The following is a 21781-nucleotide window of genomic DNA, read 5'->3' as shown; positions in this document are numbered from 1 at the left end:
AAATAGGACAGACTCTCCTTAGTAATTAGCAAAGTTTCCTCCCAAGTAATCTGGGCAGTCTTTTCATAGTAAACAGTGAAGTATCTTCTAGATGAATGGAGTCCTGAGCAAATAATAGCTAAGAAATAGCTCAGCCTTAGATATGTATACTCTTTTAGAAGCAGCAAACTTTTGTAGTGGATAAACTTCTGTATTAACTTCTTTCCTCCCAGTAATGGCATTCCTCAATTTTTATAATTCTAATGGATCACATGCTATGTTAACCTTTTACCCTTGAAATTGTAAGTTGATTTCTAACCCTACATAAACTTTGGCCCTCTGGAAATTAAATATGCATTGGTTCACTCGCCTTGCATTCCCCCGTGTCCTGATTACAGCTGCAGTTACCCAGGTCCAACAGGCAAACACAAAAGTGCTAAGGGTATGGCTCAAGCAGTACAGCTCCAAGTTCAATTACCAAAACTGCCAATATGTAAAATCAGAAGGGCTAAGGATGTATCAAATGGCAGAACTTTCATAAGCATGATGCTGTAGATTCAATTTCTAATAATAAAATGCCTAATATATAAGATTAGGAAAATGTCCAGCAGGAAAATCTTCCAATTTTCTTTTCATCTAGACTTTAGGGGTATGTAGTTATAAACTCCTGGAATCATACACAAACATTATCTATCTATCTATCTATATTATGCTGTGGGGAAAAGTGTACGGGTTGTAGAAGAAAAAGAACAGAAACCACACAAGCAGAATATTTATACATTTATTTATAATGAAATTATGGTATAATTATTTACAACATATAGGAAACCAGAGGTTAAGTTTGTACAAAGCCAGCCTGCAAAGTATTCAAATGTGCAAAAATGACAGTTCAGTATCTCAAACTACTTCTGGTTCTGCAGACTAGCTTCTTCACTTTCACACATCAATATTTGATACAAAAAAGTTCTTTTGGCAAAACCTGTAATGCCAAGAAAAAAGGACAAGTTGCAATTTCAGTCACTAAGTCCACCATCCTATTGAGCGTTGTCCAATCTCTCTATTTTAGCTGCAACCAGTTCTCAGAGAGACAGACCACTGTGTTTCATTTCTGTGATGAGTTCTGACCAGCTTTAAAAAAGTCAAGTAGTTTTCTTTGACCCAGCTGAAGACAAGGAGCATATAAGAGCAATAAAATTAGCAATGGCTATCTGAGACAAATGTGCCTTAAAGTGCCAGCTTTGGATCATCCCAATAAAAAACACAATGAAAAAATAGCTTCATTTTTCTATTCAGGATCCAGCTGTATCCAATGATTTTAAATTAGTAAAATAGCATTTTCACAACAGAAAATATCCAAACTGAAATAAGAATGAGGATCTTAAAGTACTGCAAGGAGAGGATGATCTTTAAAATCACTTCCCCACTAATAAATAGTAAGGCTGCTTGTAACAATTCATTATTAAAATTGACCCAACATTCATAAAATACAAATAAACTTTGTGTCAGAGTTGAGGCTATTCATGTAGAAAAAACTGGACCAGGTCCAAACATATATGGGAATAACCCTGCTTAATGCTTTGTTGGACAAGCACATTTCACCAACTAGTCAAAAGCTTGAGATGAAATTTGTGATTCTAAGTAAATTTTAACAGATACATTATGCCACTGCAGAAATAAGAATGTTTTTTCAAAAGAATGAGACCCCAATAGCAAGGGGACAGTGCATGTTTAACTTCAGCAAAGGCCTGAAAATGGCTCCCAGTATAGGCCCCCGAGTCTTGTTAAATCAAATACATGCATTATTGCTAAGAAGAATCACCAAGGGTCAAAACTCTGTTCCACTGTTTCCTAGGGGGCCATCCAGAATGGCATCTGTTGCTTAGCTCGTGGCTGTGACGAAGGGTATTGATATCCCAAACTCCAGCCCTGTGGAAAACTACTTGCATTTTTATGACCTCCATGTTCCTCCTCTTCATCAGATGAATCTGCAGCATAAGCTACTAAGCCAAATCCCTTCTCTGTCGTCTTCATCTTCTTGGCTGGATAATCTAGAATAGAGGAAAAACAACCCCAACCCATTCCCCACAAAAGGAAAAAAAAAGAGATAATACCATAAATTCGTTAATTAAAAAAAAGATGTTAATTTTAAGTGGTTAATTGGACACCATTTTGAGGTCACAGGGTCAATGGTCACCCAATGTTGAAGATCACACGAAAAACAGCACCAGCATCAGCAAATGTGAATCCACCAGAACCATGTAAGAAAACAGAAAAAAGAAAAAACACAAAAAAAAAAAAAGAAAGAAAAAAGAAAAAAAAGAAAAGGAAAGTTAGCAATTGAGTCTCTGGGATCTACATTTCACCTTTTAGAGTTAAAAGAAGAAAAAGACGGAACTATTTTTTCTTCTCCTCACTTTTATTATGACTATAGGCAAAGAACAAAATGACCCAATATACTAATAGGATCTAGAATTCTGTGATGCTATTAACAACTACAAATGGAATTGTGGCTCAGCTCCTAATACAAAGGAAATCAACCTTTTAAAGTCTATCAGTTTAGGGAGGCAGATAACAGTTTAGGTGACAGAACTTGGAAATAAGCTAGTTGGTTTTTTTGTTGATCGTGGGGCTTGGTCTCAGGGCTTGGGTGCTATCCCTGAGCTTTTTCGCTCAAGGCTAGTGCTCTACAACTTTTGAGCCACAGTGCTGCTTGCTGCTTCCGGTTGTCTGGTGGTTAACCACAGATAAGTCTCACAGACTTTCCTGCTTGGGCTGGCTTCAAACTTTGATCCTCAGATCTCAGCCTCCAGAGTAGGTAGGATTATAGGTGTGAGCCACTAGAGCCTGGCAAATAAACTAGTTATTATCAGGAGTTATTGCCTAGGGTTTTAATGACATTGACACTCATGAAAAAAAACCAAGTGATTCTTTCTAGACACATACTGGTTGAAAATAAAAGATTGTCCTTGCTGTCCTTACAAATTAAAAAAAAAGTATTCTAATTAGCCAGTAGATTATAGAGGATGAATTAAATACATGATTGAACATCAGATTAGAAAACTAACAGCTTAAGATCGTTCCTACTTAGTGGTTTCCCTATTCCCCCAGCTCTACCTTACTCACCATGGCTCCCTGTTAAGGTCCCAGATCCATTCCTTTCATCAGAATCCGTTTTTATTCCAGTCACTGGAAAGGCTGGTGGAGGCATCAACTGCCTGTTAAAAGACATGAAATTTCCTTTCAGACAACTTCAACTTTTAACTTATTCAGTAGGCAAATTACATAAGAAGTCTGCAGTTAATCCTCAGGTTTACTTCAACCACTACTTTCAATCCTTTCTACCTTTCCTCCTACCCTCACCCTCTTCAATCTATTATCAAGTTTACTTACATTGACAGACTGTTGTAGAACTCAGCTCCTTATAAAGACTAATATAGAGATTCAAGCCCTCCATTTATGATACTCTATGATCCTAAAGGAATAAAAATAGCTTGACTGTATAATACCAGCTACTGCCTATCCTTAACAAATTGGCCATGATACAGACTAAGTAAAGGAGGGTGTATGAAAATGATTGAATTATTCAAGACTGTTTTACTGCTTCTTAGACAGTAACCACTTACAGCATGCATGAAGCCCTGGGTTCGATTCCTCAATACCGCATAAACAGAAGAAGCTGGAAATGGCACTGTGGCCCAAGAGGTAGAGCACTATCCTTGAACAGAGAGGCTCAGGGACATAGCCCAGGGCCTGAGTTCAAGCCCCAGGACAAGGAATACAAAACAAAACAAAACATCCAGGATCTTTTTTTTTGGCTTGTCCTGGGGCTTGAACTTAGGGCATGGGCCACTTCCAGCCTTTTCTGAGTAGTTTACTGGAGATTAGAGTATCACAGACTGTCCTGCATCAGCTGGCTTTCAATCTTGATCCTCAGATCTCAGGCAACTGAGTAGCTAGGATTATATGAGACAGCAACAAACAGAATCTTCTTTTTTTCCTTTTGGTGGTCGTGGAGCTGAACTCTAGGCTTGGGCACTATCCCTGAGCTCTTCAGGTCAAGGTTAGGGCTCTACCACTTGAGACACAGTGCTACTTCCAGTTTCCAGACTGGCTTTGAACCTTGGTCCTCAGCCTCTTGAGTAGCTAGGATTACAGGCTTGAGCCACCAGCACCCGCAATAAACAGGAGCTTATTTGGTTTAAATAAATTCATTTCCATTTGTGAATACCCCATAACAATGATCACTACTTGTAATAAAGGTACAAACAAATAACGTGAATGAATGTATTCATGTTACTATTTCAACTTACCTGTCCCTCTCTCGCTCTTTGCCTGAGGAACTTGCTGGCTTCGATCCTGCGCCTTCAATCTCATTCTGACTGGAGAAGCCTGTACCTAAATTAGTCATATGAATGGGTCCATGCTATGAGCAGAAAAATACATTGGCATTAGCAAATCTACAACTGCTGTATTGACTTTAGCTCCTTAATGTAACTGTCAAGGGCCTCATCTTTTTGATAAATTATAGCAAGTTAAACCATATTAAATATTCTTTGGGATTTGGAGTGTAACTCTAATCAATTTAAGAATTATTTTTCTCCTCTACAGGTTTTAATCAGGGATAGTATAATTCATTTTCAACTCACTGCCCGTAACTCAACTGGTTTATATAAACCCAGTTATATAAACTAAAAATAGTTTGGCTTATAGAATGCCTCAAAGATTGTAGAAGACCAGAAAGGTGTTTCTTCTAATAAAAATACACAAAAATTTATCTCTGATTTTTTTTTAAATTATATTGGGGATCAAATCCAAGTCTGTCAAGTACTCTAGTACTGAGCTACATCTCCAGCTCTTAATCTTGTCTTAATTTTAGTGAATGACTATGTTTATAGTCATGTATATGAACTGCATAATTCAATTTCTGGCAGTTATTTTTTCTGGGATGGGTCAGATCTGAGAAAACAACCCCTTTTCTTTTAAGGGGGAAGAGTACAGCAATTTGAAAACCAAAGTATAAATTCAAACCACATGTTTGTATATTGGTGGCTTTTAGTGAACTGTATAGGGAAGAATCATCATCAGAAGCTTTCAAGAGTCTGCTGTCTGAGTAAGAGAAAGCAGAAAATTTTATAGAACTCCTTCTTGAAATTAATCATAGGAGACTGCTCTCAAAAGTTTTCCATTTTATCAAACTGACCCCAAAGACAAAACCTACCCAAAGAAAATCATTTTGGCTTTAAACTAATTTCTAGAATAAAATCCTAACTTAAGATTCCAGAAAGCAGAACTTCTAGAATTAGGACAGCTGAAACTGATGTGAATTCGTCTTTCTTTAATGGGAGAACATAGTATGAGAGTAAGATAAAGTAAGTAAGATAAGCCTGGAGCTGGTGGTTCATGCCTGTAATCTTAGCTATTCAGGAGGCTGAGATCTGAGTGAGGATCAGGGTTTGAAGCTAGCCTGAGCAGAAAAGTCTGTGAGACTCTTATCTCCAATAAACTACTCAACAAAGCCAGAGTGGTGAAGTGACTCAGGTGGTAGAGTGCTATCTTTGAGCAAAAGAAGCTCAGGGACAATGCACAGGCCCAGAGTTCAAACCCCAGGAATGATGGGGGGAGAAAAAAAAGACAAAGTATTTTATTTAACCTGGTATCCAAGAAGTCCAGATTCCCGCTCATCTGGCAGCTCTTCTGTGAATCGCCTCTTCTGTGACTGGGGCTGAGTTGGGAGTGGGGGCTGGGGCTGGGGCTGGGGGCCAGCAGGCAAGGCAGTTTTGACAGGAGCAGCAGGAAGAAAAGGACCACCCAATGGACTCTGGGACCAAAACAAATAAAGGAGGAACATTATGAGACTGCCCTATTGATGAGCTAAAAAAGATTAGAATACACCAATACTAGGTGGTAGCATAAGAATCTTTCCTTTTCAGATTTTTCTCCTGGCTAACAGTTACCACCTAACCTTCCTATCTTCACTTTAGAGTTACAAACTGAAAATCCATTATTGAGTGAATTACATTCTCAGGATAATCTTCTGTTGAACAACATTTCAGGTAAACAGGATAAACATGACCATTAACAAATAATTTAAAATGTTTAGGCATTTAGCTGGGCACCAGTGGCTTGAGCTTGTTATCTTAGCTACTCAGAAGGCTAAGATCTGAGGGATTATAGTTGGAAGTAAGCTTGGAAAATAAAGTACATAAGACTCTTACTCCAATAAGCTACCAAAAAGGAGGAAGTGAAGCTGTGGCTCAAGTGGCAGGGTGCTAGCCTTGAGCAGAAGCAACTCAGGGAGAGCGTCCAGGCCCTGAGTTCTAATCCCAGTACCCTCTCCCTCCCCCCAAAAAAGGTACTTACTGAAATGGTTTGTTGTTTTGGGGGTTTCTGGATTTGGGGGGTCAACATAAAGGCACTTAATCTCAGGGCCTGGGGAGCCTCCTGGAATTTCCTATCCAGGTTGGCTTCAAACTGTGATCTTTAGATCTCAGGTTCCTGAGTAGCTAAGATTAAAGGCATGAGATACCAGTATTGGGCTCTAACAACTGTTTTAAGAAGTTGTTTCAAAAAGGAATACAGATGATCAAAACATTATATATTAAAGAAAAAAGTTCTAAAAAAAACCCAAATCTATATTATGGCCAATAACAAGCAGGGAACACTTACTGACTGAATCATCTTAAATTTTTATCTACATAGGCCAGTTTATATCCCTAAACTTTAGCAGTCTGCATTCTACTCCTTAGCCCACTCAGCCATATTACTTCCCAATAGTGAAAAATTGAGAAACTATAAATCTGTCTAAATAGAAATCAAATTTAGCTCATAAGCCCTTTCTTTGTTACAAACTGCAATCTTTTTCAGTGCTCACCACCCACAGGTAAGAAATCTGGGCAATGATTTGTGACTGCAGTTTACTCTGGCATGGATATACTTTTAAGAGGTCCACAAAGAAGAGTCTGCTACAAATCCATTACCATGCTTTCATTACTTTTTCCTCCATGCCTGCAAGTATTGTACATAACCCATCCAGATACGCTAGACATCTAAACTTTTCCTAAATTACATTCTTTCTCTCTGTGGTGCTATGGACAGACCTAGGATCTTATACATTAGGCAAGTACTCTTAGCACTGAGCATATCCAGACCCTAAATTTCCATTTTCTTAAATAATTTAAGGAATTATAAATGAAACATTTCAGCACTTATTATCCTTAACTTTGGAATTTAAGGATGAAGCTAGGAAAAACTGAGTATGTAATGTTTCTAAGATTAGAACTGCTTACTCAGTTCCACTAGGAGGTGTGCTGTAGAACAGCCTCCTCCTCACAAACCATTATACTACAAAGCCAAGGGCAGACAAAATGTGATTCTGGCCTACCACATTTTGTCAGCAAAGTTCTATTTACTCATTCATTTAGGTACTTTCCACAGATGCTTTTGTGCTGTAATAGTAGTAATAGATTTCACTGCTCCCAAAACCTAAAATATTTACCACCTGACCCTTTGTAAAAAGTCTGTTGATCACCACTTTAAATAATGACTAGGGGCAAAATTTATGAAACAAACTATGTACTTTGGGAGACATACACACGTACATACGAATCCAAAGTAGTCACTTAGGTTTAGTACTGAGAACACAGAAAAGTAGGGAAAAAAACAAATCATCTCACATCACACATTTCTGGAATACCACTCTTTTTCCCTTACCAGTTTCCTAAGTTCAATGATAGCATGTTGCATATCCTGGCATCCTACCTGTCCAGTACTAGCTGGAGGATGCACTTGTGTTATCGGGTATTGTGTTGGCACAGGTGGGACTCCAGTAGGTAGTGCTGGCAAGACTCCCGGTGCCAGTGAAACAGCTGGTGGCACTATGCTTGGTACTCCATAAGGAGGTTGAACTGGCTGCTGAGGAGGGGGAACAACAGGGTAACCAGACTGATAGCCATTGGATGGATAATATGGTGGTTGAGGAGGGACATTACTTATAGCAGAGGGTTGTGTATAGCCTGAGGGGGGAAGAAAAAAAGCGTTTAATCAGCTGCAGCAGAATGAGACATTTTATCTGAATATTAACAATATCTAGGGGAGAAAAATACTGAGGCATGAATGGCTTTCCAAATTACCCTACGTTGAAGAGAACATTATTAGTGCCCTGGCACAATTAGTCTAGCCTCAAGTATCACATTTACACACAAGTATCACTAGCAAAATATTTTTGAACACTTAAAGACATACACACCTGGCAATGGCACAGCAGTATTAATTTGATTCACAAATCTAGAGTATTCAGCATGAACCTGGAAAAGAGAAAACAATATGAGATATTCCCAAATGAGTATGTAGATTATGTATTAACAGTACTATAAGTAGGTAATTCTAGTAAGGAGTTAAACATTATTAAGGCAGATCCGGTAACTACTAAGGCAAATTTTAGGACTCAGGAACACGTATTATCCTAAATCCTCCAAACCAGACTTAATTCTGAAACACAAAATCCCTTAGAAAGCCATAGAAATTTAACAACCAGGAAATTTCTATATTGTTAGAATTCATTCATTTGTATTTCCTATGTGACATGCCCACAAAGAGCTCTCAGTTTAAGATTTAAGCAAATACAAGTTTCACAGGAAGGTACAATTAAATACCAAAGAATCCAAGCTTGACCCTGATTTCCTTTCAGGTGCTACTAAAATAGTTCTATGGCTTCAACTTTGCTATTTGCTTATAGAATGAAAAAAAAGCGCTGCCAAACCTCAGCTTGTGAGGTTTTTGAGTTCAAGGTTAGCCTGGGCAACAACATGAGATCCTGTCTTTAAAGAATTTGTGAGAGGGGCTGGGAATATGGCCTAGTGGTAAAGTGCTTGTCTCGTATACATGAAGCCCTGGGTTCGATTCCTCAGCACCACATATATAGATAAAAGCCAGAAGTGGTGCTGTGGCTCAAGTGGTAGAGTGCTAGCCTTGAGCAAAAAGAAGCCAGGGACAGTGCCCAGGCCTTGAGTCCATGCCCCAGGACTGGCAATAAAAATAAAACAAATAAACAAAGAATATGTGAGAGAAAAAAGAAAATCAATACCCTTAAAACACTGCTAATTGGCTTTGCACTGTTAATACTCCATTCTTTAGACTGGAGTTATGCTCACAAAAGCCAAAAAATATCAATGTAACCTTCAAGAAGCTAGGAAAGAGGGGCTGGGAATATGGCCTAGTGGCAAGAGTGCTCGCCTCCCATACATGAAGCCCTGGGTTCGATTCCCCAGCACCACATATACAGAAAATGGCCAGAAGTGGCGCTGTGGCTCAAGTGGCAGAGTACTAGCCTTGAGCGGGAAGAAGCCAGGGACAGTGCTCAGGCCCTGAGTCCAAGCCCCAGGACTGGCAAAAAAAAAAAAGAAGCTAGGAAAGAGTATGAGCTGTTTTGTCTCTCAAAGATGACAGAAGGAGGTAGGCATGGAAATGTATGTTTATAATCCCAGCTACTTGAGAAGTGGTCAGGAGGATGCCAAATCTGAGGCCAGCCCTGACAATTTAGTAAAACCCTGTCTTAGGATAAAGTAAAACAGAAGGAAAATAGCTCAGTGGTGAAGGAACTGCCTATTATGCATGCAACCCTCGAGTCAATCCTCAGAAAGGTTTAAAAAAAAAGGCAAAGACAGAAGGAGAAGGCAACTCAAGTGATAAAAAGCATGTATGGTCTCATTACCAACACATACACAACACACATAGTAACTCACTGTTTGCAAGAGATTCTCACAGAGCTTCTTGGCAGCAGCTAGGCCTTCTGGTTTGGGATGACTATAAAGAAATATAATCTTAAATCAACTGAGAGGAAAATACAGGATAAAGAACTATACTTTCACTTTTCATGCTGCTTTTTTTTTCTTCTAGAAAGTCATAAAAAAAAAAGGGGGGGGACGACGACATTATAACCAGGCACTGATGGCAGGAGGATGACCCAAGGATTGAGATTCAAAAAGCCCAAGCAGGAAAGCCTCCTACCACCAAAAAGCTGGATGTGGAGCTGTGGCTCAAGTGGTAAAGCACTATTCTTGAGCAAAAAAGCTCAAGGCGCTGAGTTCAAGCCCTAGTACTAGCAAAAAAACAAATTTATCCTTACTCCAAATACTTATTGGAACCATTCAAAAACAAAGCAAACAACTACAAAAAAATTTAAAGCTCACTACTGGAAAGCAGCCCAGTGTTACCAAATAAACATATCACTAATTTAAAAAATGAAAAAAAAAACTTTAAAGGTATAAAGCCTATGAATAAGCTAGGCACTGGGGGCTGATGTTAATCAGGAGCCAGCCAGACTGGGCAGGAAAGTGAGACTCTCATCTCTAATTACCCATTGGAAAATCAGAAGTGGAGCTGTGGCTCAAAATGGTGGAGGATTAGCCTTGAGCAAAAGAGCAGGCTGATTTCAAGTCCCACAACAGACAAAAAAAAAACCCACAACCATCATTGTATGTTTAAATGAAAGCTATTTTATGCTAATTAGAGATCACTTTATAACTGCTTATTTGTATGAAAGCTAAGGACTTAAACACAGACACAATCCAATCTCCTAGTTATTTTAATTATTTGTAAAGTTGATTTCTCCTGGCTGGGCATATAGCCTAGTGGTAGAGTTAGCTTGGGCAACAACATGAGATTCTGTCTTTAAAGAATTTGTGAGAGGGGCTGGGGATATGGCCTAGTGTCAAGAGTGCTTGCCTCGTATACATGAGGCCCTGGGTTCAATTCCCCAGCACCACGTATACAGAAAATGGCCAGAAGTGGCGCTGTGGCTCAAGTGGCAGAGTGCTAGCCTTGAGCAAAAAGAAGCCAGGGACAGTGCTCAGGCCCTGAGACCAAGGCCCAGGACTGGCAAAAAAAAAAAAAAAAAATTAAGTGATTACTCCTTTATCTAAATCTCCTATGTTAGTATTAATTAGGCCTATTTTCTCATTTCTTTTGAACCACAGCAGCATGTACTGTCAAACTACAAGGATTCAAATGTCCTCTAGCCTTATCCATCCATACCTGATATAAATATACATAGGTTCAAAAGCTTCTCGGCCAGATGCTGGCTCAATGCAGCCTGAACCTTTGCCCCGTAGGAAGACTTTGGCACCTGTTTCAATCTGAATGTGCTGCAAATAGGAGCAACCTGGACCTTCCACCTTCTCTTTAACGTTGAAAGTGGGCACAGCATGTTCTAGACCCACAAATAATTTATCTTGAACATAATGCATCTGTAGAACAGAATAACTTGATTAAACACATAATCAAATTCCTCATTATACAAAACACTTTAATAAAGCAAATACTTCCATAAGACTCTCCTACAATTGCTATCATAAATTCTGTTAAGAAGCTTAATATTTTCTTTTTTTTTTTTGAGCCAGGTGCTGGTGGCTCAAGCCTATAATCCTAGCTACTCAGAAGGCTGAAATCTGAGGAATGCAGTTCAAAGCCAGCCTGGGCAGAAAAGTCCCCCTGAGACTCTTGTCTCCAACTAACCACTCAAAAAGTAGAAGTGATGCTATGGTGGCAAAGTGGTAGAATGCTAGCCTTGAACAAGAGCTCTGGGACAGAGTCCAGGCTCTAATTTCAAGCTTCACAGCAGAAAAAACAAATTCTTTTGATGAAACATGATCTAGCTATACAAATCACGTGGACTTTATCTTACAATCCTGCAGCCTTAACCTCTTCAATACTGCCCTGAAGTTTTCAAGAAGCTTAATTTAAGGTAACAGCTAAGTAGTAAAATTACTTGCCAAACATGTACAAGGTACAAAGACCCTGCTTGGGTTTGATTCCCAGTACCAAAAATAAAACAAAAAATAAATCTTCATGTTCATGTACCCACCTTAAAGTACTTCATTGTGGTCAACGAAAGACATTTAATAGAAAAAACTCCCATGAGCTGGGAATGTGAGCTAGTGGTAAGTGCTTGCTTAACATACATGAAGCCCTGGGTTCCCTTCCTCACCTCAGCACCACATATACAGAAAAGGCTGGAAGTGGTGCTGTGGCTCAAGTGTTAAGAGTGCTAGCCTTAAACAAAAAGAAACCAGGGGCAGTGCTCAGGACCTGAGTTCAAGCCCCAGGACTGGCCAAAAAGAAAAGAAAGAAAGAAAAACTCCCATGATCCAATTTTGAGGATGCAAACACACTATTCTCAAACTGAAGAAACGGAACCAAAAATTGTAGCTGTCAATATGGTACAAAGCTGGAGTAGAATGTTGGGTAGTACAGTCAGCCCTGAGATTTTTCTCCAATGAGGGCTGCTCTCTCTAACCCTTTTATCTAGGAGGAGTGTATCAGCGAAGTCTTGCTTCATCAGACTCAGCCTTCTTGGTCCTCCAGTTACAGCCAAGCTTACAATAAAAATAAAGACATTATGTTTATATGGCAAATTTGCATAACCCTTACACTATCAATCCACTACGCAGATTATACCAGTATGAAGGCATATGTACCCATATTTTTTCTTCATATATATTCATATACATTAGTTAATACAAGACATACCCCTGACTGGAAAGGAGGCTTCTGGCTAACAGCTGGAGACAGCTGAGCAATGGGTGCTGGTTGGTGATAGACAGTGACTGTTGCACCATTAAAAGTTGGACTTGTCCCTGTAGCTGCTTTTACTACCCCATTGGTAATAATTTCTTTGATTCGGTTTACAGCTCCTACGAAAAAGCATAAGACAACAGATACCATAACAAAGAATCAAATGAACTGACTAATGCCCAAAGATAAAGATAGGTCAATGTTCAATTAGTCAAGCATTAATCCATTGGTAACTTCATATGTGGCTCCCCACTTCTCTAACCACCAGCTACTAGCATGCAGTTAATAAGCAGGAGTCCTACCAGCTGTCAAAAACAGTTCACAGATATCAGGAGGTATTGCTCAACTGACACTTTATCTGTTAGACACAGCCCAGCACAGTGTTCTTCCCAAGTGACATGTGAGCCAAAATCATTACTTACTGTCCACTAATTCCCGTGTCTGGCCCTGAACATGAAGGTACAATGGACGATCCCTATAAAGAGAAATACAAGACTGATCCCCAAAATGCTCAAAACCAGAGTCAATTGAATCATCAAATCTTATTGCATTAAGGTTTACAAGTAAGAAAATAGGACTATTGCTAAGAACACGGCTGTACAACTTTTCCTGCTAAAAGTTAATGGGGAGCTGGGCAACACTGGGTCACACCTATAGTCCTAGCCACACAAGAGGCTGAGATCTGAGGATCAAAGTTTAAAGCAAGCCAAAGCAGGAAAATCCATGAGACTCTATCTTCAATAAATTACCAAAATGCCAGAAACAGAGCTGTGGCTCATGTGCTAAAGCACTAACCTGGAGGGAAAAAAAAGCTGAGGGACAGCAACCAGGCCCGGAATTCAAGCCCCAGGACCAGGGAAGGAAAAAAAAAAAAAAGCTAGTGGGAAGTTAGGTTCCATTTCATGTCTCTACTCGGAGCTTCACAACAAAAGGCAGAGATCTGAGATCCATATTTTCAATTAACCAGCAAAAAGCCAAAAGTGGCTACAGCATAAATGGTAGAGTGCTAATCTTGAGCAAGAAAGCCAATAGGAGTGCTAGTCCCTGTGTTCAAGTGCCCATACCACCCTTACCTCAGATTAAAAAAAAAAGAAGCCTAAGAGCCATAGGCCCAATCTTTCCCAATCCAGAGGACAATCAATCAATACACACCCTGGTCCTACTTTAGCCTTCTCCTCAGTTGTCATGAACCTCCCTCGTGTTGACACAGCAGCTCCACTAAGTCTGCTAATCTAAAAAGAAAACAGTGTATTAAAAAGATGTCAAAATAATAAAAAAAACTTATCATATCCTATATATAGATAGGTATACATAAAATTAAGTGATAAAAAAGTAAAAACTTGCTGGGCACTGGTGGCTCACAGATGTAATCCTAGCTACTCAGGAGGTTCAGATGTGAGGATCACAGTTGAAAGCCAGCCCCAGTCTCCAATTAACCACTAGAAAACTAGACGTGGAACTGTGACTCAAAGTAGTTCACAGATATCAGCCAGCCTGAGCAAAAAAGCTCAAGGACAGTACTCCGGCCCTAAGTTCAAGCCCCATGACTGACAAAAAGAAGAAAACAAAAGTAAAAACTTTAAAATAATGATAAATTTTTCTTCCCATTCACTCATTCCACTGAGTATGGTAGGGATGAATTCTCTCCTTTATCTGAAATATTTAATCCATCAAACCAACCCAGAAAATTCACCCATATGTGATAAGCCTTCCTCTGCAATTCAATCCAATCAGGGCCCAGACACTGTCCCTGAGCCTTTTACGTTCAAGGCTAGCACTCTACCATTTGCATCACAACTCCATGTTCAGCTTTATAGGGTCAAATGGAGATAAAAGGCTTATAAACTTTTCTTGCCCGGGCTGGTTTCAAATAGTGATCCACAGATCTCAGCCTCCTGAAAAACTATAATTACACACCTGGACCACTGGTGTCTAACTCAATCTTTATTTTGATTATGACCCAAACCCACTGATAAATGCTTGACTCCTCTGTCTTGTGTGCAGAAGAGTCTTTATTTTCTCTTTTGTCAGTTGTGGGGTTTGAACTCAGGGCCTGGGCACTCGCCCCAAGCTTTTAACACAAGGCTAGCACTCTACCACAGTGCCACTTCTGGTTTTCTGGGGGTTAAGTAGAGAAAAGAGTCTCATGGACTTTCCTGCCTGAGCTGGCTTTGAACCGCAATCCTCAGACCTCTGCCTCCCAAGTAGCTAGGATTATATAGGTGTAAGCCACAGTGCCTGGTCAGAAGTCTTTTTTCCCCCCCAGGAATTTATCTGCCACCTCCCCGCAAAGAGTCTCAATTCTTCCATACCTCATCTTGAGTCTGTCCTCGAGTCAGCAAGTTCCTACATGTGAGAGGCACATCATTGATTTCTACTTCAGCAACCACCAGGTCATCTTTGCTTTTATTGCTAGTTAGGCCTTTGCCTGGAGCCTGAAGCTACCAAAAATACAGAAAAGAAAGAAATTAGATTAAAAAGTTTGTACGTTATAATGAAGTCTTTTTAATTCTCCAGTTACCAACCATCCTCCCTTTATCGACAACAACAAAAACGTGTGCTAGTACTGGAGCGTAAATTCAGAGCCCTATATTCTCATTTAGCTTTTTGCTCATATTTAGCAGTCTACCACTTCATCTTCTTGCTGGTTAAATGACAATAAGTCACTGGCATTTGTGTATCCAGGTAGGCCTCAGACCATGATTATCTCAGCCTCTGAGTCCTTAGCATTATAAGCGTGAGCCAATGTTCATGGCAACCAAGTATTTTTATCTTGCCTTTTTTTTTTTTTCTTTTTTGAGTGGTGTTGGGGAATGAGCCTGGGGCCATGGTACATACTCATTGGCAAGTAGTCTACCATTGAACTACATTCCCTGCCCTTGTTTTTCTGAGACCAGGTCTCACTGATATAGCCAGATTGGCCTTTCAGATTCTGGATTTAAAGGTGTATACCACCAGAGGCTGATACTTCATGTATCTAGTCATACTAAATAAGCCAAAAAAAAAAAGAAAGAAAGAAAGAAAGAGAGGGCTGGGAATATGGCCTAGTGGCAAGAGTGCTTGCCTTGTATACCTGAAGCCCTGGGTTCAATTCCTCAACACCACATACTCAGAAAAAGCCAGAAGTGGTGCTGTGGCTCAATTGGTAGTTAGTCTTGAGCCAAAGGAAGCCAGGGACAGTGCCCAGGCCCTGAGTTCAAGCCCCAGGACTGGCAAAAAAAAAAAGAAAAAGAAACAAATCTCCACTAAAAAAAAGACATCAAGGAGAAAGAGTTAACATGGCTATTGTCAGATTTCTTTGTAATCATGATCTTTTTTTTTTGGCCAGTCCTGGGGCTTGAACTGAGGGCCCAAGCACTGTCCCTGGCTTCTTTTTGCTCAAGGCTAGCACTCTGCCACTTGAGCCACAGCGTCACTTCTGCCTGTATGTGGTGCTGAGGAATCGAACCCAGGGCTTCATGTATTCGAGGCAAGCACTCTTGCCACTAGGCCATATTCCCAGCCCCCAGATAAGATCTTATTATGTACCTCAGATTGGCCTTCCTGAGTGACAGTGCTGGGCAAGCACTACCATGCCACTGACCTGGAGGATATTTTAGGTGTTTTTGTTGCCAGTCCTGGGGCATGGACTCAGGGCCTGAGCACTGTCCCTGGCTTCTTTTTGCTCTAGGTTAGCATTCTACCTCTTGAGCCACAGAGCCAGTTCCGACTTTTTTCTATATATGTGGTGCTGAGGAATCCAACCCAGGGCTTCAGGTATACAAGGCGAACACTTTACCACTAGGCCATATCCCCAGCCCGTGTTTTTGTTTTGTTTTTTTTTAAAGATGCAAAAGCAGTACTAGAATTTGAACTTAGGGCCCTCACACTTGATCAGTTGGTACTCAGATGAGCTATGCCACTAGACCTGGTTTTGACTGGCAGTCTTCAGTATTTCAGCCTTTTGGATAGCTAAGATTACATGTGTGAGCCACCACAGCCTCGCCTGTGTGCATTTTTTTTTTTTTTTTTTTTTTGGCCAGTCCTAGGGCATGGACTCAGGGCCTGAGCACTGTCCCTGGCTTCTTTTTGCTCAAGGCTAGTACTCTGCCACTTGAGCCACAGCGCCACTTCTGGCCATTTTCTGCATATGTGGTGCTGGGGAATTGAACCCAGGGCCTCATGTATATGAGACAAGCACTCTTGCCACTAGGCCATATCCTCACCCCCGCCTGTGTGCATTTTTATGAGTCATCATTATTGAAACTATGGAAGGTATAGCCTCCAAAAGGAAAATTAAAGGCCTAAGTTATAATGCTGTACAGCTAAACTTGCTGACTTTACATGCAAAATATAGAGTGAATACACATGACCCATACAACTTGTTCATACCAACTAAACTAGCAGCCTTTGCATAGACACAGTCACAAAACATTTAATTCAACAAATTCCATTCTTATGATGGTTTCAAAACCCTTATATTACATGAGACATCCCATAACTCTCTTATGGAGGGCTGGAAATGTGGCCTAGTGGTAGTGCTCTTGCCTAGCATACACGAAGCCCTGAGTTCCATTCTTCAGCACCACATATATAGAAAAAGCCAGAAGTGGTGCTGTGGCTCAAGTGGTAGAGTGCTAGCTAGCCTTGAGCAAAAAGAAGCCAGGGACAGTGTTCAGGCCCTGAGTTCAAGGCCCAGGATTGGCAAAAAAAGAGGGGGGAGGGGGCAGAATGGACAAAAAAGGTCCCTCTGGTTTCAATTTAAACTATGATTATCAGCTCAGTTTTTGAGTGTTAGCTAGAAAGTTATAGAGATTGCCTTTCTTTACCTGCTCATAGGATACATAGACTTCAAATACTAGATAATTTGAATCCTTAGATCTGGTGACTAGTACACTAGACAGTGCAGGTGTTTATTACCAATGAGAAAACTGAAGCCCATGTCAAAGCCTTATAATCAGCTAAGTGGAGATTCTGAGTTTCAAATCCAGATAATTATGATTCTAAAGTCAGTGTTTATGTACCGTGTTGCCTCTTGCTGAATTCAACTTTCACTTTAAAGACCACTTTTCTGTGTGTGTATTCATGTGAGCACATCAGTACTGGGGCTTGAACTCAGCTTGGTTACTGTCCCTTTTTCACTCAGGGCTAGTACCTTACTTCTGACTTTTTACTAATTAACTGGAGATAAAGTCTCATACAGGCTGGGAATATGGCCTGGTGGCAAGAGTGCTTGCCTCGTGTACATGAAGCCCTGAGTTTGATTCCCCAGCACCATATATATAGAAAACGGCCAGAAGTGGCGCTGTGGCTCAAGTGGTAGAGTGCTAGCCTTGAGCAAAAAGAAGCCAGGGACAATGCTCAGGCCCTGAGTCCAAGCTCCAGGACTGGCAAAAAAAAAAAAAAAAAAAAGATAAGTCTGAATCTAAACAAGTAACATTAGTATTAAGAATCTTAATGTTTGCTGGGTGTTGATAGCTAATGCTTATAATCCTAACTACTTAGAGGAGTCTTTAAGATCTGAAAATCACAGTTCGGAGCCAGTCTAGTCAAACAAATCTGACTTTCATTTTCAGCACCAAAAATAACCATAATCATCTTAGCCAAGCGCTGGTGGCTCACACCTGCAACCCTAGCTACTCAGGAGGCTGAGATCTGAGGTTTGGAATTCAAGGGGGGGGGGGGAAGGCTCGGGCGGCAGGCAAGTCAGTGAGACTTTTATCTCCAAAGAACCACCAGAAAACCAGAAGTGGGGCTGGGGCTCAAAGCAGTAGAGTACTAGCCTTGAGCTGAAGAGCTCAGGGACAGAGCCCAGGTCCGGAGTTCAAGCCCCACCATGGATCAAATGATAAAAAACAAACACAATAAGCTGGAACTGGAGCTATCGCTCAATTAGTAGAGAGATAGCCTTGAGAAAACAGCTCGAGAGCACCCAGGTTACTAGTTTAAGCCCCAGTACCTACATGCACGCACTCACACAAGCTTAGACACACAGATGTAAATATTTAGGTAGCATTCCACCTTTGCTAGATGGAAGAGGGAGGGAAGGGGTGGGGAAGAGATATTATCTGTATCTGTCTCTACATAGATGTTCCTCAAGTGTTAAGTTTGTAACAACCTATTCTGTATATCTAGGTCTGAATCTAGAGATATTATTTAGATGTGGATTTCAAACCTACGGATTTGCCAATGGTAGGAAACTACTATCACTAAACAACTTCCTAACCCCTATCAATATGCTTTTAATTATTCCTCATAGACCTTAGAAATATTTGGACAATTGACTTATAAAATCTTTGCAAACCATAGAAAAGCAGTTGGTTGAAGCAGAAGAATTTGAGACCAGCTTGGGCTACATAATGATTTTCAGTCCAGCCTAGGCAATGAAGCTAGATTCCCCCCCCCATCCTAAACGGGGTATGTGTAGAATTTCAAATTCACAGGCATTTGACTTCAAAGTCACCTTAGCTAACTTGTGTATTTAGCTTTTGCCTGAAAGCCTCCAGAATTGTATTCCAATGTAGCTCATCTTACCATGTGAAAAACATTTATTGGATTTAAGTAAAATCTGCCTTCTGTAATATCTGTGAAAAGAAACTTGCATTTGAAAATGAGCAATGATTTGTGCATCTTTTTTTTTTGGGGGGGGGGGTGTCAGCCCTGGAGTTTGAACTTAGGGCCTGGGTACTGTTCCTGAACTTTTCTGCTCAAGCTTATGTTCTACTACTTGAGCCACAACTCCTCTTACAACATTTTATGGTAGTTAATTGGCTGGTAACAATAACATATCCCATATATTTGCTATCCTTTTTAAATGAAAATGACAGTATGTGTACTGTAAGCAACACTACCATTATCAATATTATAATATGCAAGAAAACTATTGCACTGTGGCAAAAGGACTAGACTTCTTCTAGCTATAAACTCTAATTATACCAGGAATTTCATTAAATAACCAAAGATCTCCTTAATTTGGTGTTTGAAAAAAGCAAAACAACCTAAATATAAAGTATCCTTCCAGTTTCATTCATGTTTAATTAATTGCACTTACTCATTAAGGTAAGTAGCTATGGACTGTACCAAGAGATGACACTTGACTCGCCTGAAGTTCATATATCAAGAACATATTGCAGGACTGGGAAGGTGGCTTAGTGGTAGAGTGCATGCCTAGCATGCATGAAGCCCTGGGTTGGATTCCTCAGTACCACATACACAGAAAAGGCCAGAAGTGGCACTGTGGCTCAAGTAATAGAGCGCTAGCCTTGAGCAAAAGCAGCTCAGGGACAGTGCTCAGGCCCTGAGTTTAAGCCCCAGGTCTGGGGGAAAAAAAAAACCAAAAAACCATATATTGCAAAAAAAAACTTTAACAAAAAAATGTACATGTGTGTATTACATTGCTTTAAACAACATTATGGACAAAACTAAAGATACACGGGCAAGGCAAACCATTTGGTCCATAAATGTAAACGGCCCAATCAAAACGGTCGCACAAAAATGAATTTATAAAAAAAAATGCCTGAAATGTTCCAAAATTATAACAATTTTTAAATTATTGTGCCAGTTTTCTTCTTCACCTACGGAAATAATTATGAAATTAGAGGATGCCGTAACTGCTACGGAAATTGTATTTAACTACCTTCTCAGCAGCATTCTGAGTTGGTTTCAGCTTCCCTTTGGCCATGAGCATGGCATTGATCTTGGCAGCCACAGCAGCAGCGGCATCCAAAGCTCCTGAGGGGGCAGCTGTGGCACCCCCAGGAGTTCCCCCACTGGTGACCTCCCCACCTGGGGCCGCTGGCGGGAGAAAGAGAAGGGGGGCAGGAGCAGGTTGGTCCCATTTGCTGCGGCGCCTACAGATAGGAGAAAGAAAATATTTGGCCCTAAAAGCTTCCATCTACAGTATTCTCCGTTTACTATGCCGAAGTACTCTCCAGCGTTTCCCACACCTCTCCTACCAAGCCTAAAATTCCCATCTTTCTTCAAACAATTACTGTTACAACTCTCCAAATTGCCACACATCTCAATAGTTGCGCAGAATCTACATTTTTTTCCCCCACCACCTCCATCAAAGACTGCACACGGGGCTGGAAACGTGGCTCAGTGGTAGAGTGCTTGCCTAGTATGCATGAAGCGACGCTGAGTTCGATTCCTCAGCCCCACATACACAGAAAAAGCCGGAAGTGGCGCTGTGGCTTAAGACGTGGAGTGCTAGCCTTGAGCAAAAAGAAGTTCAGGGACAGTGCCCAGGCCCCGAGTTCAAACCCCAGGACTGGCAAAAGAAAAAGAAAACAAAACAAAAGACTGCACACAGGGTCCACGTTCGCCCTCGTTTGGGCCTTCCCTTGGGCTCGCCCTTCTGAAGGTCCCCGGTCTCCTCCACCCTCAGCCTCTCGCCGGCCCGTGTCAGCGGCCCGAAGCCGGTTCAAAATGCTTCGCCCCGAGAAGTGCGGCCTTCCGGTAGGTACGCTTCCTCCTTTAGCGTCCCTCCACCCACTGGCAAATCCCCGCGGCCCTGCCGCCGGCCCCGCGTCCCCGTGCTCGCCCCGACGCCCTCGCCGGCGAAGCTTTACCCGCCAGCTCCAGGATGTGTCGCGCTCCCCGCGGACATGGCGACGGGCTCGACTCCACCACCCGCCAACTACCTCACTACCCGTCTACCGTCACTTCCGCCCTCATGCCCGGAACGCACAGCCTCTTCCGGTCGTGAGGCAGGGAGCATCCGGCGAACAAGCTCGATTCCGATTGGGCTCCTGGATGATTTAAAGACGTCTGACGTGTGACCGGAGACCACGTCAGGGATGGCTTTCCGGCGGGCTTCGTGCCCCTAGGAAAGATGTCTGCTATGCCTAGTTCCAAAGAGAACTCCGGACCAGGAGAACCCATCTTTAGTGTGGGCAGGTCGCTGGGCCTCGAAGACAATGCGCACGAGTACGGAGATGTCCCGGCCTGCCAGAATTTGCTCGTGTGGACATTCGGCCTGTGGCTCAGGAGATGTGTGTGTGTGTGTGTGTGTGCGCGTGTGCGTGTGTGCGTCTCGCTGCTCTGGCCCGCCTCGCGTTTCAGCTAGTGTGTAGGGAAAGGGAAAGGCCGTTCCACAAGTCATTTAAACGAGTCCCCTGTCCCTTGTTGCTCTTCAACCACCATACACCTGGCAGGGCATATGGCGATGGGAGCGTGAATCCGCCGCAGATCCAGCTCTTCTGGGACTCTGTGTGGCGGCAGGCACGCGGGAAGCCAGCGGTGACTAAGTTAT

At 41.5% G+C, this 21781-nt stretch overlaps 1 protein-coding gene and 2 non-coding genes across 4 annotated transcripts; all 3 read right to left on the bottom strand.

Annotated features, from left to right (window-relative positions):
• Positions 1–746: 746 nt before the first annotated feature.
• Khdc4 (KH domain containing 4, pre-mRNA splicing factor) lies at positions 747–21221 on the bottom strand. Of its 2 annotated transcripts, XM_048358144.1 has the most exons (14): positions 21099–21221; positions 20165–20378; positions 14862–14990; positions 13702–13781; positions 12972–13024; positions 12505–12668; positions 11011–11222; positions 9720–9780; positions 8225–8282; positions 7738–7991; positions 5630–5797; positions 4290–4402; positions 3103–3194; positions 747–2027 (listed from the first exon to the last, which is right to left on the bottom strand). In XM_048358144.1, exons 1-14 carry the CDS (start codon positions 21134–21136, stop codon positions 1828–1830), a joined length of 1836 nt encoding a protein of 611 aa, XP_048214101.1. In that variant the 5' UTR covers positions 21137–21221; the 3' UTR covers positions 747–1827. The 2 variants fall into 2 exon arrangements, with proteins under 2 accessions (XP_048214101.1, XP_048214100.1); XM_048358143.1 differs by lacking the exon at positions 21099–21221 and having other exon boundaries at positions 20165–20736.
• LOC125360284 lies at positions 6824–6961 on the bottom strand. Its single transcript, XR_007212685.1, has one exon. It is a non-coding gene; the product is annotated as a small nucleolar RNA SNORA42/SNORA80 family (small nucleolar RNA).
• Positions 12211–12340, bottom strand: LOC125360288. The gene has a single exon (XR_007212688.1). It is a non-coding gene; the product is annotated as a small Cajal body-specific RNA 4 (non-coding RNA).
• Positions 21222–21781: the final 560 nt, after the last annotated feature.

Source organism: Perognathus longimembris, chromosome 11 (genome assembly GCF_023159225.1).
Source record: "Perognathus longimembris pacificus isolate PPM17 chromosome 11, ASM2315922v1, whole genome shotgun sequence".
Lineage (NCBI taxonomy): Eukaryota > Metazoa > Chordata > Mammalia > Rodentia > Heteromyidae > Perognathus > Perognathus longimembris.
Note: the sequence above shows the minus strand (reverse complement) of the source record. Positions and strands in the feature narration are given on the sequence as shown.